General features: G+C 38.5%; 1 protein-coding gene across 4 annotated transcripts in view; it reads left to right on the top strand.

The window, feature by feature from the left end:
* The window catches only part of SLC4A10 (solute carrier family 4 member 10), a 274145-nt gene that overhangs the window by 59659 nt on the left and 201809 nt on the right, over window positions 1–12677 (top strand). For all 4 annotated transcript variants that reach the window (XM_036743354.1, XM_036743356.1, XM_036743355.1 and 1 more), the window contains one exon: window positions 11555–11701. In XM_036743354.1, coding sequence (XP_036599249.1) covers window positions 11555–11701 — 147 coding nt within the window. The remainder of the gene's footprint in view (window positions 1–11554; window positions 11702–12677) is intronic.

The raw sequence follows: 12677 nt of genomic DNA on the forward strand, positions 1-12677 counted from the left end.
TGCTATCTGAGGGATGGCACAAAGGAGTACTAAGAGAAATGACCGCCTTCTTCATTTTCCCATCAGACCTCCAGACTTCTAGTCTTTGGCATGATAAAATTTGGAAGGTAGTAAGATCTTCCCCTTTATTCCATCTGATTGGGTTTTATCCAGTCTTATTCCTTGTTTTCTTCTCTTTTCCTTTTCCTTAGTTCTATGTTCTTGCACAGTATACAATTAGCACCAAATCCAAGGACCTCAGAAAAGAAGGAATGATTTATTAGAGTTCATCTGAAAAGGAGTTCCTTTTCATGAAAACCTATTCCATGATCAGGGTCTATATTATTTATCAACTATTTTTCCATGGTTATAAATAATGATTATTATAATAAATAATATTAATAATAATACTAATAACATTTACTTAAGGGCACTTTACAGATATTATTTCATTTGATCCCCACAACAACTCTGCTAGGTAGTTACAAGTATTATGCCAATTTTATAGATGAAGAAACTGAGGCAGGCAGAGGCATCAAGATCTCTGAGATGCTAGATTCATGGAATAAATGGATAAGAAATCAGGCTTCATGAAAACTGCATTTTTAACATCTACTCATATTAGTCTAGTAGGGACAAGACAATTCAGTAGCAGACATAATCATCAAAATTAGCAGATGGTGTTTATGATGCCAAAATAAAGGCTGGAATAATTAGGTGCAAACCTTGTCAGAAAAATCTGGTAGAAAAAAGCATTGGATTGAACATCAGTAGACTTGGGTTCCCTGACTGGCTCTGTTACAACTGGTTGTGTGACCAGTTAATAAGTCAGTTAACTTCTCTGAGCCTTACTGGCCTCATCTATAAAATAAGCAGATTGTCCCTTCCACCTCTGAAATTCTATGGTTCTAATAAGTCTCTGCTTGGAGGGAGATCATTAATATACCAGGTCCTTTGTTTAGTAGTTAAATATTTGAAACTTTTTAACCTTTACTTGGACTCATATTAAAGGTATGTCATATTTAAGTTCTGGAAAAGACTACTTGCTCCAGAATAATGTGAAAGGTAATAAAGGTGTTCTGCCCCATTTCAGTTACTCTTCATTGCTGCTAGAAAGTCCCAGCAATAGCAATCTGTGATTTCTTTGGTGCTGTTACCAGTAGAGGGAGGGAGGGAGGGAGTGAAATATGAATTGAAATATGAATAGTTTTATGATATAAAATACAAATTCCATTTTCTATCTCTTCTGTCAAAAGTATTCTATTTTTAGAGTTATTAAAAATAAAAGAAAACAGAAGCTTTAATTTTTTGGCTTTGAAAAAAAAGTGATTGAGAAGAGATATTTGAGGAAAATCAATTTCTATTTCTTTCCTGATAAGCAGTTGGTGGCATTTATTCCATCCTCTGGATTTTCCCAAATGTAGTTCTCCCTTTATATGCTCTCTCATCTTCCTATTATATGTTCCAGGTTCTGTGCTAGGTGCTGGAGGGTCATAGATAAAAACTCCCTCATGGAGCTTACATGCTGTTGAGGAAAGATATATATACATATAATGAAATGCAAAATATATAACAAATAAATGTAAAGTAAAGCCAGGGTAGGAAGGACTCTAAAAACTGAGGGAATCTAGGATAGCCTTTTAGGACATGGCACTTGAAGTAAATCTTGGAATTAGGGTTTCAGCAGGTTGAGGTGAGAAGGAATAGCTTCACAAGCATGGGGAACAACACACACAAAGATATAGTTGTGTTTGAGGAAGTACAAGGAGGTCGATTTGACAGAAGGCAGAGTGTGTGGGGGCATAGTATGTAATTGGAGTCAAATTGTGAATGCCAAACTGAGAAGTTTATGTTTTACCATAGATGCAATAGGGAAGTCATTGAAAGTTCATAAATGATTGGGGGGAGGGAAGAATGACATGGTCTGACTTTTGTTTTAAAAACATCACTGTGGTAGTTGATTGTATAATGCATTAAAAAACAGAGAGGGTGGATATGGGGTGAACAATTAGGAGACTATTGCAGTTGTCCAGGCAAGAAGTGATAAGGGACTAAACTAAGAATAAATATTGCATGGGGAGAAGGGGGAAGAAGTAAAAGATAATTTGGAGGTAGAGTGGATAAAATGGGGAGATGAATGAAAATGAAGGATCGAGGATGACTTCTAGGTTAGGAACATAGGTATCCAGAAGTGTGTTCATGGTCTTGATAGAAAAAGGGGAAATGAGGAGCAAGAGCAGGTTTAGAGGAAAAGATGAGAGCTCTGTTTGAGATGTGGGGCATCCAGGTAGAGATTCCAAAAGACCTTTGAAGATGTGGGACGAGAGCTCTGGAAAGAGATTGTATAGATTTGGGAGTCATCTTAGAGTTAATAATTGAACCCATGTGACCCAATTAGATCATTAAGAGAGATGGTAGGGAAAGAAAAAAAGAAAGACTAGAGCAGGCTCTTGGGGAGCATTCATATATGGGGGGAAGAAGAAGAATGAAGATCCTATAAGAGAGAGGCAAATTAATTAGATTGGTCAGTTAGGAGGAGAACCACAACAGAGCAGTGATCTGAAAACTCAGTGAGGAAAGAGTATCCAGAAGGATGATACAGTCAACAGTGCTGCAGAGAGGTCAAGAAAGAGGAGGAATGAGAAAAGCCATTGGATTTAGCAGTAAAGAGATCTTTAGAGGGAGAGGGTGGAGTTGTCAGTAAGGCAGCCAAATTATAAGAGATTGAGAAGTGAGTGGGAGGTGAAGATGTGAAATAAATGAATTTAGATAAGTTTTTTAAGGAATTCGGCTATGAAAGGGAGGAAAAGTATTGCATGTTGCAACTTGAGGGAATTGTGGGGTCAAGTAAAAGGTTTTTTGAGAATGGATGAGATCAGGGCATGTGTGTAGGCAGCAAGTGAGAAAACTTAGAAATTACAAAGGGGCCAAAGTAGTAAGAAAGCTATGGCAAATCTGGATGGCATACTGAAAAGCAGAGATATCAACTTGCTGAAAAAGGTCTGTATAGTCAAAGATATGGTTTGTCAAGTAGCAGTTTATGGCTCTGAGAATTTGACTATAAGGAAAGCTAACCACAGAATTAATGTTTTTGAACTGTGGTGCTGGAAAAGACTTTTGAGAGTCTCTTGGACAGCAAGGAAATTGAATCAGTGAATACTTAAAGAAATTAACTCAGAGTATTCCCTGGAAGGTCAGATACTGAAGCTGAAGCTTAAATATTTTGACCATATAATGGGAAGACAGGACTCTTTGTAAAAGATCCTGATGTTGGGAAAGATTGCAGGCAAAAGGAACAAAGGATGACAGAGGATGAAATGGACAGATAGTGTCAAGGAAGCAATCAATATGAACTTGGACAGACTTCGGGAAATAGTGAGGCATAGAAGGGTATGACACGCTATAGTCCATGTGGTCACAAAGAGTTGGACACAACTAAATGACTGAACAACCAAAGGAGCAAGTTCCTAGAGAAGATGAGAACAGATGGGATCTAGAGGCACTTCTTAAACCCAAATGGGGTGGCAACACACGGTTTAAGAAGTGCTGAAGGACTCCTGAGTGGAAAAAGTTTAAGGAGCCCCGATCTGGAGCACAAGTAGTGGGGTCACCTCTGAGACTGGAGCAAAGAAGGAAAGATCTGAAGATGATGTTCAGAAGATTTGAAGCATAGAAATTATGAGAAGAGAGAGCTCTCCTGATGAATGGCTTCAATTTTTTCAATAAAGTCTGAGGAAAGGTACTCTGATCAGAGAAGAAATAGAAAGGATAGTATAGCTTGCTTAAAGAAAAAGTTTGGAACAGATGCTGTGGAGAGTGGAATAGAATCAGTCAAGGAAGAGTAAAAGGGTTGGAGTACAACAGTGAGGACTCTATGAGTGCTGCACTTGGCATCAGGAAGACATGGGTTTGAATTTTGCCTCTGGTACTTACTAGCTGTATGACTTTAGAAGTAAGTCATTCAGCCACTCTGAAGTTCAGTGTCCTCATCTATAAAATCCTCATAGAGTTGTTGTGAGGCTGAGATGAGATAAGGTATAGAAATGAGGCAATGAGATTATCAGATAATGCTCTGGAAAAATTAGTGGTTAGCTAGGTGGTGAAGTGGATAGAGTGCCAAGCCTGGAGTCAGGAAGACTCATCTTCCTGAGTTAAAATCCAGCCTCAGACATTTAATAGCTGTGTGACCCTAGACAAGTAACTTAACCCTGTTTGCCTCAGTTTCCTCATCTGTAGAATGAGCTGAAGAAGGAAAAAAACCGTTCTAGAATCTTTGCCAAGAAAACCCCAAATGGGGCCATGAAGAGTCAGACGTGATTGAAATGACTAAACAACAACCACAATTGGAAAAATTAAAATTCCATATAAATGTTAGCTATAATTACACCAATCAGAAATGTCTTTCAAGGCCCTGCTTAAGTCTAAGACTTCTTTGTGTCTTCACAGATCTCTCTCTTCTCTGAACTCATAACATTTATAATGTATATTATAATATTGAACATCGTATTTTATATTAAGTTGAACTTTTCACCATTGTTTGGGTGTTTGAGCATTGTCTCCCCAACTAGATTAAAATCTCCTTGAGGTCAGTATCCATGTCTCCAAAAGCACAATGCTTAGTGTAGCATGTTGTTCAGTCATTTCAGTTGTGTCTGACTCTTCATGACCCCATTTGGGGTTTTCTTGGCAAAGTTCCTGGAGTGGTTTGCCATCTCCTTCTCCAGCTCATTTTACAAATGAGGAAACTGAGGCAAACAGGGTTAAGTTACTTGCCCAGGGTCACACAGCTAGTAAATGTCTGAGGCTAGATTTGAACACAAGAAGAGGAATGTTTCTGATTCCAGTCATGGCAACTAGTCACTGTGCCACCTCATTGCCCTAGTGTAGCATGGGTGCTTTCTAAATACTTGGTGACTGAGTCTCAGCTTTTTATGCTCTTCTTTGGGGCTTCAATCATGGACTAGCATTTTGTCCCCAGCTCCTTTCTAATTGAACTAGCTTTGCCATGTGTCTTTCATTTTTCTCTCTTAACTCTGTGTTTCACATCCTGTACAACTCATCGGTTAGAATCCCCCTAATTTTCCCTTCCCTTTCCCTCCAAATTATCTATTGCTCATCTGTAATTAAGTTTTCAGTAACTCTAAGCTTTCTCATCTTTCCTTACAGATGTTTTAACTCTTTTATTCCTCTAGATCCCCCCCAAAAAAATCAGGTTTATTTTTCTTTCTATTAAATTTCTTCATGGATTTCCCAGCTTTATTTTCTCCAAGAATCTTCCCATCATTCTTAACTTCTCAGGTTTCCCATGCAGACTCCTTTGCCCATAATTTTCATCTATTTTTCAAATATCATACTCTTAGCTTCTTAAACACATTCCAACATGAGTACAAGAATATGAGAGGTAGATTCTGCATGTACTGGATAATTACAATAATTCTGAGTTTGATTTTGTTGTGCATTCTCTAACCCATTTCCCTAGAATAAAATAATGCTTACTATTTGTCAGAGTTGCAGGGCTATTCAGTAAACATCATTGAATTAAACTAAAAAAATCATTTTATGATTCATAAAATACATATCCAGAAAAGCATTTTTCCTCCCCAATAAAAAAGATGTTAAAGTAATGGTGCAATTTAGATTTTTAAAGTGTATCTCCTGTCCGTTACACTTAACAAACATATATGAGGGCCTGCTGTTTTCAAGGCACTGGGAATAAGAGGTGAAAATGATCATTCCTGCTCTCAAGGACCTTAGAGTCTAATGGGTGGTGAATTTGAAACACACACAGATAGTAGAATGGTCAAAAAATGAGAAATAGAAAGGAGAGTCAGGAAAAGTACTGTGAAAAATCTTAGGAAGGAGAAACCACTTTCACATGGAGTGTGTGTAGGAGGGGAGAGGATAGATAAGGGCTTCATGAAGACTGTGGCTCCTAAGTTAGGTTTTTAAGGAAGAGAAGGATTCACTAGAATATCACTTCCTAATTCCTCCCTGCTCTTACCAAATCTTTCCTCACTGTCCCAGAAACTTGCCATTTTCCTTCCCCCTGTCTCTGTCCCTCTGCTCATGTGTGTACCCATAACTGGGATGCTCCCCCCCTCTTTCACCTACCCAAATCCTATTAATTTTGGAAGGGCCAGTTGCTACCTCCATCGAGCATCCTCTAAAATCTCCACAGATTTTCCTTCGAAGCTCCTGCCAAATTTATAATCTCTACCACACAATTTAGCATCTGTATATTTTCTTGCCTGATTTGCCATTATCTCATATTTTAGTCCCCTCTTCCAAATGATGCAGAAGAAAAAACTTACTAGGCTCAAAGGCCTGAAACCTCATAATGGCTTTGCTCCTACCTTGCTGAGTGACCTTGGACAAATTAGCTAATCTCTCTGGGATTCAGTTTCCTCAGGTGAAAATAAAATTAGACTCGATGATGTCTAAGGTCCTTTTCAATTCTAACAATTTCTGAGCTTAGCTTACAAGATCCTTGAGGGCGGGAAATGAATTTTATAGTTCTCCATATCTGCCATCATGCTGAGCATAGATTAGGCACAAATATTTGTAGACTGCCTGATGTGTTATAAATTCTAGTTTCTATGAAATTTCATTTTGGTGTGCTGCGCTTTAGACAATGAGCTACTCTAGGGGGCAGCTAGGTGGTGCAGTGAGTAGAGCACCAGCCCTGGAGTCAGGAGGACCTGAGTTCAAATGTGGCCTCAGACGCTTGACACATGTACTAGCTGTGTGACCTTGGGCAAGTTACTTATCCCCAATTGCCCTGCCAAAAAAAAAAAAAAACCAGACAATGAGCTACTCTAGGAATTTTATAAACTAGTGATCTTTAAAAGAAAAAAGAAAACAAAATTATTAGTCAAACAAACAGATCCATTTTAGCTTCAACATATTTGCTTACATATGTGCTAATTATGGTAGTTTTTTAAAGTCCAACGTAGTATCATTCATGTGAGACCTGCAGCTCATCACTTCCATTTTTTGAATTGGAGTATTTTACTAGGGCAAGTCAGCACAGTGGAGGAGAAACGGCCCTGGGCTGGAATTCAGGATAGTAAAGGGCCTCCAAGAAGTGGTGTGATACATTGGAAACAAGGCTGGATTTGGAGGCAGGAGACTCAGATCTAGGTTTAGCTCTGGGACCTCCTAGCTTTGTGATCATAGGCATGTCATTAGGCTTTTTTAGTCTTAGTTTTCTCATCTGAAAAATAGAGATTAATAGTGATAACTAGCATCCACATAGAACTTTAAGTTTGCAAAGTAAAAATCAGGTTTGAGATAAAATTGAAAAATTTTAAACAAAAATTTCTTTGTCTTTTCTTAACCAACCCCTGGTTCTTATTATTTCTCCCTTACATTTGGATGGATACTTGAGTATAATAAAATTGGATAAATTAAATTTTGGACACTAATGTTATATTTCCACACAGGTCATCTCACTTTTTGTTTATATCCTCAGTGCCTAGCACAGTGCCTGATACTATTTTTGTTCATTGTTGTTCAGTTGTGTCCAACCCTTCATGACACCATTTAGGGTTGTCTTGGCAAAGATACTGGAGTGGTTTGCCATTTCCTTCTCTGGCTCCTTTACAGATAAGGAAACCGAGGCAAACAGTGACTTGCTCTGGGTCATACAGCTAGTGTCTGAAGCCAGATTGGAACTCAGGAAGATGAATCTTCCTGACTCCAGGCCCAGCACTCTGTCCACGGCACCACCTAGCTGCTTTCCTGACTCTTAATAGGTAGTTAGGTAGTTAATAGATGTCTGCTGACTGATTGATCTTCACAGCAACCCTATGAGGTAAGTGCCTCTGTTATTATCCCAATTTTACAGATGAGGAAACTGAGGTTAAAAAAAAAGGTTAAGGGATTTGTTCAGCATCATGCAGCTTATGTCATGAGTGGAATTCAAATTCTGGTCTTTCTGACTCCAAGGAGAGTCCTATAAAATAATCATCTCATTAGTCTCCTTATGAGGTTGTTATGGGAAAGTACGCCAGAAATGTGTTATTCTTAGCATCTCTTGTCTTTCTCCATTTCTCTTTCTCTTCCTATATTCCTCTCTCTTATTTCTCCCTCTGCAGAGAATTCCTGTCAGCCCTGAGGTTCTTTGATCTATTGTGACAAATGGTTGCTTGCTGTGTTTTCTGCCTCTGCTAGAGTCTTCCAGCGATTAAAGATCACGTGGCTTATTCGGCTTCATGTACTTGACCTTTTCACATGATTGGCAGGTCTAAATGGCTACGGCAACACAGTAATTATGCACTAGCTGGGTTATGTTCATTTCATGAGGGGGAAAAAATCCTACCACAATGGCACAGTTCTGTTGGATGGTAGAAAACATATTCCCCTCCCTGCATCAGCTAAATAAAGGAGAATGGAGTCTTTCTGTTAAGTCACAATGATACTTCCCCTTCCCACCTCAGGTTCAATGCATTCTTCAGGCATTATACAAACATTCAATGTACCCTCACCATGCCCACCTTAGGAAGTGTTTACTCTATGGCTACCCTCTTACATAATTAAAATGTTTTGAAGCTGCTGGTTTTGCTCAGCAACACACTTCCACCCACATTGTTTGAATAATGAAACCCAAGCTTTTCTAGCAAAGTTTATGGCCACAGAGGCAATACTGCCTTTTAATGACACCTTGGTTTTTCATTACAGAGGAAATGTAAATAGTCCTAAATGAGCACGATTCTTTATCAAGTACAAAGAATAACCAACTAGCTTTTCTAGAGACTTTTTCTAAAATTGAAAATATTGAAATATTGTTTTGATATGAAATCTTCTGAATTCTCACAGATTTTGGTGTGAATTCTGCCCAGGCTTAAGACTTGGTTGAGACTTTCCTGGCTCCAAAATAGGAGACTTAATAAGAGTTTCTGCTAGCAGGCACTGGAGTTGAGGCTCTGGGAAGGCCAGTCTTTTAAGTAGAGCTTCTAAGGATCTACCCATCAATCAACAAGTATTTTTAAGCTTCTATTTAATGTATAAAGCGCTTGAAATAAGAAGTCAAGCATGACAGTCCCACCCCTCAATGAGCTTTCATCTTTTGGGACCAAGACATGGTATAGATAAAGAGGCATAGAAACTGACCAAGATCTGTGATTTTCTTGGTATAGGGAGTTCTCAGATGAGGACACTTCTCTACCAATACAGATCAACACCTTCTCGTCAATTTTTCGTCTTGGTAGCCTGCCTAGTGCACTAAGAAGTTAAATGATTTGCCCATGGTCACAAGCTAAATGACTTACTCAGGGTCACACAGTCAGTATACGTCAGAGAATGGATTTCAACCCAGGTTTTCCTGGCTCTGATGCCAAGTTTCTATATACAATGCCCACTGCCTCTTAATAAGTTATATTGAATATTATGCCAAATTAAAATTATAGTAAATTAATTTAAAAGAAAAAATATCAAATAAATAAAATATAATTGTATGCATACCACTTCATAAATAAATATAGACAAAGTAGAAAAAGGTAAATTACTTATGGGAGGAGAGTACTAGCTACTGGGGAGGAAAACAAACCCTTTGTTTTGGTGTAGCTTGAGTGGTTTTGAAAGAAACAAGCTGTTCTAAGAGGTTGGAATGAAGAGATTGCAGCTAGATGGCACAGTGGATGGAGCATTGGACCTGGACTCTGAAAGACCTGAGTTCAAATCTAACTTAGTCACTTAACTTCTGTTTGTCTCAGGTTCCTCATCTGTAAAATGTAAAATAATAACACCTACCCAGACCCTCAAGTCATCATGAGGCTAAAATAATATTTGAAAAGGCATTTTGCGAAACTTAAAGCGCCATACCATATTCTAGACGTTCTGTCCATAGGGGCTCGTCAGTGCAAGGGTTCAGGAACAGGACATGAAATGTCTACCACGTGTGCAGAACAGCAAGAAGGCTGGGAAGCAGAGTGATGTATTGTTAGGCTGGAGCCAGGCTGTGAAGGAGCTGCAGTGCCAAACTGATCCCAGAGAGCTTCCGTGGTTTATTGAGTAGGGGAGTAACTAATCAGACCTGCAGAGATGGGAATGGAAAATCACATTGGCAGCAGTGTGGAGGAAGGATTCTCAGAAAGAGAGAGGAGAGGATTGAGGCTGGGAGACCGAGGAGTCTGAACTGCAGAGAGGTCTGCGAGAGTGCAGGGAAGGGGATGGACGTAAGCCATGCTGGAGAGGGAGAAAGAACAAATTTTGGTAACTGATTGCAAATGTGGGTGTGAAGCAGTATGAAGAAGCAAAGATAACAGAGTTGCGAACCTGCAAAGATAGTGGCGCTTCAGCCAAAATAAATAGAAGGAAAATTAATAAGAAAGATCCTTTTTGGGGGGGTTTGTTCGTATCCTTTTCCTGAATTGTAGAAATGAAAGACTATAATTATTTTCAGAAGATATTTATTCTAGGGCTGAATCAGTCTAAAAATCACTTTTGGACGCATTTTTAAAAAAAGAATCGTTAATACTTACTTTCCATCTCACTCACGCTTTGATGTATTTTCAGGTTGGAACAATTCTAGATTTTTTTAAATTTAGGCTTCTGGTAATTATTTACAGGGCATCTAGGTGGTGCAGTGGATAGAGGGCCAGGCCTGAATTCAGGAAGTCATCTTCCCAAGTTCAAATCTGGCCTCAGACACCTAGTAGCTGTGTGACCCTGGGCAAGTCACTTCACCTTGTTTGCCTCAGTTTCCTCATCTGTAAAATGAACTGAAGAATAAAATAGCAGACCACTCTAGTATCTTTGCCAAAAAAAAATCCCAAATGGGGTCAGAAAGAGTCAGAATGAATATATATAAAACAAGTCATGTGCAGAACAAATAGGAAATAATTAATGCACTGGAATTAAGAGGGGTTGGGGAAGGCTTCCTGTAGAATGTGAGGATTGTAGGTGGGACTTTAATTGCTAGTTGTAGTAAGAGCTGCATTTACATGGGGCTTTGACATGTGCCGTCCCTCACCTAAGTAAAAGCAATTCCCTTGTTACGATAATGAGGCTGCCTCCCATCACCCCTACCTAACCCTACCCCAAATATTTTCTGCCCCCATCCAATATACATCTGAGGCAGCATCTAGAAGCTCTGTTGTTACACTGACTGTGAAAAGAAGAATGAATGGTTTCCTTCCAATTCCTTTCCCCCAAAATATTTTTTCTCCTTTTGGTGGATTCTGGAGTTCTTTGTGCATATAACTGGTTTGGAAACACTTAACAGAACCAGTCTTCACTTTTCAGTTAAATGGCAGGCCAATAGAAGAAGCCTAAATGGTATATTTATAGTAGCACACCTTGAATGAGATTAAGAAATCACAGAGTTTTATGCATGAGTTACATAAGAATATTATTGTGAGGATTTTAACTTTGTTTTTCTCTGCCTCTTTTAGGATTTTGTAATATTTTTCACATGTGATAATGAGATCTTTTTTCATGTTTCATTTAGTAAATGGATAATATATAATTAGAGGTCTTCTACATGAGGTATTACTGATAACTTGTACACTGGTGCAATTTTCTGTGTTCTGAACAATCTCAGGATTTCACCTGTACACTTATTCTCTTAACACAGGTCACCGTACACTGTTTATTGGAGTCCATGTTCCCCTGGGAGGAAGAAAGAGTCACCGACGTCACAGACATCGTGGCCATAAACATAGAAAGAGAGACAGAGAAAGAGATTCAGGATTGGAGGATGGACGAGAGTCTCCTTCTTTTGGTAAGAATCTCTCCCCCTCTGCCGCCTTGCCATTTAAAATAATCAATTCTGTAGAAATTCACAGGTTTATGGGACTCACAATATTTTGTTGTGTTCTCTGTGTACTTCCTTGAGCCGCAGAGACTGCTTTTGAGTTTGTAATTTAAAGAAAAGATACCAGGCTTGAAAGATGATGGGGCAGAAAGGGTATCAGGGCAGAAATCTTCAGTCTTTATGATTGGTCTCTTGGCTATTTTATGAAAGGGAAGAATTGTTTAGGGATGAGATGGAGACATCAAAATTTGAATACTAGCACTATATCTTTATGTTATTCACACAAGTAGAAATGATTGCTTTCTTTTTTTAATTCAAGGAGAATAAGCATTTGTCAAATTTTTGCTTAGACAGCTGTAGCTGCCCAGTATTTACTGGGCATGAATGTCTCTAAATGTGAAAGTTCTGCTTAATCAAATAGACTACAAAAGAATTCAAAATATGTTCATGCTTTAGCTTTTGAGAACCCATAGAATGACAGCTACTATGTAGAACACTCACAAGGTTATTCTTTTCTTATGCTACTGTGGACATTTAACAAGTTTTTGATGATTCATTGTGTATTTAGAACTTTTCTAGGTACCAGGAAGGAAATAAAAAGTGTACAACACGATCCCTGAGCAATATGCTTAAAATTTTATTAAGGAAACAAGAATGTTGCATCTTAAGGAATTTGAGACAAAGACAACAAATTATAAAATGCTAATTTGATTAATAAAGTCACGCAGAAAGAACTATGGGGTAGTCAATGAAGAAGAAATACATTTTTATTTAAAATTTTGTTTCAAATCTAATTTTGCTTCTGCGTGAAGGGGTATCAGCAAAGGAATGGTAATTATTCAAGTTGGAAAAGAAGGGCCGTTGTAGGATCAGGGCAAATACTAGATCACACCTACAAATCTCTTTCAGCTCTAAGTCTACAATCCTTAATGATTCCTTGAAA

Source organism: Trichosurus vulpecula, chromosome 2 (genome assembly GCF_011100635.1).
Source record: "Trichosurus vulpecula isolate mTriVul1 chromosome 2, mTriVul1.pri, whole genome shotgun sequence".
NCBI classification, from domain to species: domain Eukaryota; kingdom Metazoa; phylum Chordata; class Mammalia; order Diprotodontia; family Phalangeridae; genus Trichosurus; species Trichosurus vulpecula.